We start from the raw sequence: 6,149 nt of genomic DNA, 5'->3' as shown, positions 1-6,149 counted from the left end.
GACTCTACTTCCACCTCACTTTACCTTACCTTACCTACCCCAACTTATTTAAACAAATTAAAAAATCAAATGCAAAATAGCATTTTTATGTAAGAAATAAACCAAACACACAATAAAAACAAACTGTAGAAACCTTCCAAATTGAAAAAATAAACTAGAGACTAAACATACAAATTATTCCAAACCATAGGGATCATTTCTATAATTTACTCAAGAAATAAAATATCATTAAAAATAAATATGATGGGTTATGTGTAATTAGTTTATTCCAAATAAAATTACTCGGAAAAAATTCTTTATAATATTTAGAATTTGTGAGGCATCGCTTTGTTTACCCCAATGGAATGATAGCAAAGTCTTTTGACTTCTTGCAGGTTGAAGGTCTCTCTCTCTCTCTCTCTCTCTCTCTCTCTCTCTCTCTCTCTCTCTCTCTGACACTTCACATGTTCATGCAGACAAACCGAGACCCACATCAAAACAATCATCCCCACTGCCCACATGGAAGTGTGAACAAAGACATTTGCTAATACGTTGGATTGTTGTTGTATTAACCCTTGTTTATTTATTACTCCGTACATCCTCCATGAAACCTCCTTTCAATACTATAACTAACCCACCACACTTTTACCATCTACATTCACATATCTCTGTCGAATCCTTAAGAAATCAACAACACTTATCTGGAAACTTTGTTCTTTTGTGCTGTAAAACTATTTGATTTTTCAACATTCATAAACAAGATTAAGGAGCAGGAGTTTCTTAAGAAACCCCCAAAAGACGAAGCTCTTTGGGTACCGTGCTTTTGTTCGCATTAGCAAAACTTCGTTGTTCTTTGGTGGGCAATGTTGGAAATTTATTGGATCTGAAGTCTGTTTAGCTGGGTTGTAAGGTTCTTTAGGCCACATTTTATGGAACCTTATCTTGATTTCTGATTTCTGAGATTTGTTTCGAGATTGCGGGAATAAAGGGTAATGAATCAGTTGTAAATCTATGAGATAGAGAGCGAAAAAAAAAATTAGAATTAGGGTTTTGTTGCCTTCCAACTGTTTGTGGTTTTGTCTGAGAGAAACAAAGAAAAAAGTTGACTTTTGGCTTTCAGCGATTGATGATCTTCTCATCAACCTAATTGATCGGCGCTTGAAGTTTCTTCTTATGCTGCAAAGCTTATAAACATTGAGATTTTTTGTTAGATCATCTTGCTCAGAAGCTCAAGTAAAGCATAAAAATGGCTGCAAAGCTTTTGCATTCACTAGCAGATGACAACCCAGATCTGCAAAAGCAAATAGGATGTATGACCGGTGTCTTTCACATCTTTGATCGCCACCATATTGTTCCCGGAAGACGCTTTCCCGGCCACAGCCCTAAGAGATTCCCTCCTGGTAATCCTCCGCTTTTATAAATTCCTTCTTATTACGTTTATAATCGAACAACATGCTGGTGATATACTCATGTTAACGATTAAAACCTAAGAAATTTTATCGATCTCAATCGATTTTCTAAAACAATTGAATCGATTTCTTCAAATATCGTGAAACTTGTGTATCTTCGTTATCGTTTTCATTTCGAAATCTCCAAAGTGTTTACCTATCATGTCATGTCTCTAAACATCATACTTTATATGCAGGTTCCCCGCAGTTCGACAATGGAACCACTGAAAGCGAGTCAAGCAACTCATACCAGAGACCATACATTTCGGTATATTGTCGTCTTTTCTTCATTTTCCAATTATAATTCGTTAATAATCTCTACATCTTTGTATAAACTTAAGTCCAATAATGAATACTCAACACTTGTTACTTCAGGAAAAACATTCAAACAAGATTGTACAAGACAAACACAGAGTATCAACAGAATCATCACGAGACTCTTTCTCATCAATGTCTCGATCATCTTCTTTCTCCTCTATAGACTGCAACATCAATCGAACCACAACAACACATCCAGAACCAGATCAGATCGTGTTCCCAGAAACCCCTTCAAGAGACACCCCAAGGCCCCAATTGTGTGGGTCCCGTCAGAGTGTTGACCTTCGGGACGTGGTCAAAGACTCCATGTACAGATCACAAACACCTGAACATAATCATCGAGAATTCCAAGAACCAAATTGGTATTACAATGAACCTCGAGAACTTTCTAGATCAAAATCTTATCAATTTAGAGATGGATCGAGTTATCATCCAGCACCCAAAGATTGCCCCCGGTTTTCTTATGATGGAAGGGAAACAAATCGTTTATTGTTTCAATCAAAAACCATGAATTTGAATTCAAATTCAAATTCAAAGCAAGTGGAAGATCTTCCAAGACTTTCTTTAGATAGTAGAGAGAGTTCAACACGTAGTCTCAATACAGTTTCAAGAAACCCAACTCCTAGTGTTGTAGCCAAGTTGATGGGATTGGATACTTTGCCTGATTCCGGTTCCGGTTCTGGTTCCGGTTCTGGTTCCGGTTCCGGTTCCACCAAAGAATTGGGATTGGGCCCGATTAGAACAACCCCAGTTGAGTCTTTAAAAGGAAGTGATTATTTTGGGCCTATAAAAATGCAAAATTTTTCAAGAACCACATTGAAAGAACCAACATCTCCATCATGGAAGAATGCTGACATGAAACCGAGTTCAAGATTCCCGATGGAACCGGCTCCATGGAAGCAACGGGATGGTGGGGCCCGGAGTCCTCAGAGGGCGGGATCTCGTGTGATGAAATCACCAACCAAGATTCAGAGCCCTTACTCTTCTGTTTATGGTGAAGTTGATAAAAGATTGAAAGATCTTCAGTTTACACAATCGGGAAAGGATCTGAGAGCTCTTAAGCAGATTCTAGAAGCAATGCAGTCAATGGAATCACGGAAAGAAGGAAACCAGTCAATGGAATCCCGGAAAGAAGGAACACAAGTTATGGTGAAACGACATTCTGTTTCCAATTCTACTCAGAATGAAAGATTTTCAGATCGTGGAAGATCTCATCAAAACCCTTATGATTCCCCCATTGTGATTATGAAACCAGGAAAGCTTGTTGAAAGATCGGGTATGCATGTTGCAGAATTCCCCATTAGTATTCCTAAAACTACACGAAGAGAGAATGGTGGTGGAAGACATACAATTACAAATACAAATACAAATACAAATACAAATACAAAGACTCCAACAAAACAACAAAATTCGGTGACAAATTCCGGGAAGATTTCCGGGGCTATCAGCCCGAGATTACAACAGAAACGGGCTGAGTTGGAGCGGCGATCTCGGCCGCCAACGCCTCCGGTGGCGGATTCCGGTAAGTCAAAGAAACAGTTGACCAGACAGCTGTCGGATACGACTTCACCCGGTGGAAGAAGGAGGCCGAAATATTCAAACATTCAACAAAGTGATGATCAGTACCATGGTCAAATGTCTCAAGAAGTGGTCAACACTCCTGAATTTTCTCAACAAATTGATAACATGCAGAGTCCTAGCTCAATACAAGAGGTGGGTTCTTGTTTGTTATCTTCTATTATTATTACATATATTAAACTTGAAAAATATCTGATTTTTACATTTTTTATTTTTTGTTTCTAGAAATCGAGTTTGATCCAGAGAGAGGATGAATCACATGATCCAGAATATCCAAGTCCGGTTTCTGTTCTTGATGATGCTGTTTATATGGATGATTCCCCTTCTCCTGTGAAACATATGCTCAAGACTTTGAAAGGTAATTACTAATTCCATTAAGCCATTTTTTTTTTTTTCGTCTTAATCCAGCTATGATTTCATGAACTAACTCTAGCTTCAAATTCTCACAGATGATGCTACTACTGAAGCACCTAATGAGAAGTTCATCAAGAATAAACGGGAAAAACCGGACGATAATACCCTTCCAGACATAACATGTTCTTCGGGTATCAGTATCACATCCGAAATAAACCGAAAAAAGCTACAAAACATCGAACACTTGGTTCAAAAACTCACAAGGCTGAATTCAAGTCATGATGAAGCACACACAGATTACATTGCATCTTTATGTGAAAACACAAAGCCTGATGACAGATACATCTCAGAGATCTTGTTAGCTTCTGGGCTTCTTTTAAGAGACCTCAAGACTTTCCAGTTTCACTCTTCTGGACACCCGATTAACCCCGAGTTATATCTAGTATTGGAGCAAACCAAATTTAGCAATCTACCAAAAGACAATTGTACCCCTCTCAAGAAGGAAAAACTCCATAGGAAGCTTATCTTTGACACTGTGAATGAGGTTCTTACAGGGAAATTCGGGTTGTTGGTGCCTAGTGCTTCTTTTAAGATTGTGAAGAAGACATTGAATGGTCAGAAGCTTTTGAGGGATTTGTGTTTGGAGATAGAGGAGTTGCAGGTGAGAAAGAAGAGAGAAGATGTGAGTTTGGAGGAGGAAGATGATGGTTTTAAGAGTATTATGTGGGAGGAGGTGTTGAATAAGGCAGAAAGTTGGACGGATTATGATGGTGAATTGCCTGTTATTGCATTGGAAGTTGAAAGATTGATTTTTAAGGATTTGGTTAATGAAGTTGTTTTGGGGGAGGCTGCTGATGGTAGAAGAATAAAGCCTGGAAGACGTTGCAGACAGTTGTTTTCAAAGTAGTGGTTTTTATTTTTATTTTTATTTAAAAATATTGTATACCCTGTTGTTGAAATTTCGGTTTCTTTTTGGGTTTTGTTTTTAAGATACTTTATTGATTATATATATTCTACTTGGTTTTTATTTTTTTTTTGTATGTAAAAGTGTAAGAATCTATGCTCTGCGTAAGTGAAAAGGGGTATGAGTGTATGACACCCTTGTATCAATTTGAAGGCATATAACATTTATCTAAATGATTTCGTAGGTTGATGATGTTTTTTAATATTGTTTCACAACAAATAAATGATTGGTTAATTCATGTGCGTAATGAGGTTATACTGATGTTTGGTTCGTATTTTCTGTAGATGTGAATGACTGTATATTACTTATGGGCTTTGTGATATTCTGGTTTTAATTGTAACTTGTAAGTAATTATTTTCTTGACGGATATTTCTTGTGGGCTTCAATATATTCTAGGCACATCTTGAATCACCAAGCAAAGCCCAACCCAATAGGTAAGGATCCACCAAAGTTCATAACTATACAAGATTTGGATGTATATAACATTTTTAATACATTTTTTGTTTTCTTTCAGTTAATACTTTATAAAAGAATAAAGCATTTTATATAAATTCTAATGACTAATATGTTACAAATTTTGTAAAATTTTAATCATAATTTATTGGTACATATTATCATTGTGGTTATTACTCAAATGAATTGATACGAGTTATCATTTATCCATAACATGTAAAAAAGATAAAATAAAAGTATTATTTAAATGCATACGATGGCAATATAGTTTAAATATATCCGAAAATATGCTTTATTACATTTCTAATGGATATCAGTTAATTATATACATGGACTCCATAACATCCAAATACGGAGTATAAAAATATGTAAATTCTAAATTTGAAACCTAATATGATAGTAATTAGTAACCCATGATTTTTTCAGCTTATATATTATAATGGTATTATCTTTACAACATTGTCAATATATGTTTAAGAGACAATATGATAAAAAAAAATCGAAGATGAAAATCCATTCACGAATATTTAGCAATAGATATTAACATGAATGTTTGAACCCCGTAATATCATACCGATCTAAATGATTCAGCCGACTAAATTTTTTACAGGAAGGGAATGGTAAAACCCTTAGGACTTTGCCACGTAATATTTTTTGAAGAGACATGGGATTTTGTGTAGCCACATAGACATAGGTTAAAGGAAATGGTAGTACTTAAAATGTAAAAAGGTAAGGAGTGAGGGTTTGTTATTTTAATAAGATTTATTTTAAAAAAAAAAAAACTACAACCAATAAAAAATTAGCTATGCTCTCTCTCTCTCTCTCTCTCTCTCTCTCTCTCTCTCTCTCTCTCTCTCTCTCTCTCTCTCTCTCTCTCTCTCTCTCTCTCTCTCTCTCTCTCTCTCTCTCTCTCTAGCTCCTTGGCGAGCTATTCCTTAACACAAAGCAATGGGTTGTGCAGGGACTTTGTAGCGTGGCTGGTAGCAAGTGGTTTAGCGAACCACTCCTTCAAGCCTAAATGTGTGTGCCAATGCATTATATGGGTGTAGAAGTGA

General features: G+C 36.2%; 1 protein-coding gene across 1 annotated transcript; it reads left to right on the top strand.

Annotated features, from left to right (window-relative positions):
- The first annotated feature begins 445 nt into the window (after positions 1–445).
- TRM4 (LONGIFOLIA protein) lies at positions 446–4,824 on the top strand. Its single transcript, XM_078993835.1, has 5 exons — positions 446–1,379; positions 1,625–1,695; positions 1,803–3,458; positions 3,549–3,681; positions 3,773–4,824. Exons 1-5 carry the CDS (start codon positions 1,226–1,228, stop codon positions 4,582–4,584), a joined length of 2,826 nt encoding a protein of 941 aa, XP_078849961.1. The 5' UTR covers positions 446–1,225; the 3' UTR covers positions 4,585–4,824.
- The last annotated feature ends 1,325 nt before the right edge of the window (positions 4,825–6,149 follow it).

Source organism: Lactuca saligna, chromosome 5, assembly GCF_052625555.1.
Source record: "Lactuca saligna cultivar CGN05327 chromosome 5, ASM5262555v1, whole genome shotgun sequence".
Taxonomy (NCBI): domain Eukaryota; kingdom Viridiplantae; phylum Streptophyta; class Magnoliopsida; order Asterales; family Asteraceae; genus Lactuca; species Lactuca saligna.
Note: the sequence above shows the minus strand (reverse complement) of the source record. Positions and strands in the feature narration are given on the sequence as shown.

Coding starts and splice junctions, on each gene's coding strand:
- TRM4 (XM_078993835.1), top strand. CDS start 1,226: ATGGCTGCAAAGCTTTTGCATTCACTAGCAGATGACAACCCAGATCTG. Junction 1,380..1,624: donor CCCTAAGAGATTCCCTCCTG/GTAATCCTCCGC, acceptor CTTTATATGCAG/GTTCCCCGCAGTTCGACAAT. Junction 3,459..3,548: donor GTCCTAGCTCAATACAAGAG/GTGGGTTCTTGT, acceptor TTTTGTTTCTAG/AAATCGAGTTTGATCCAGAG.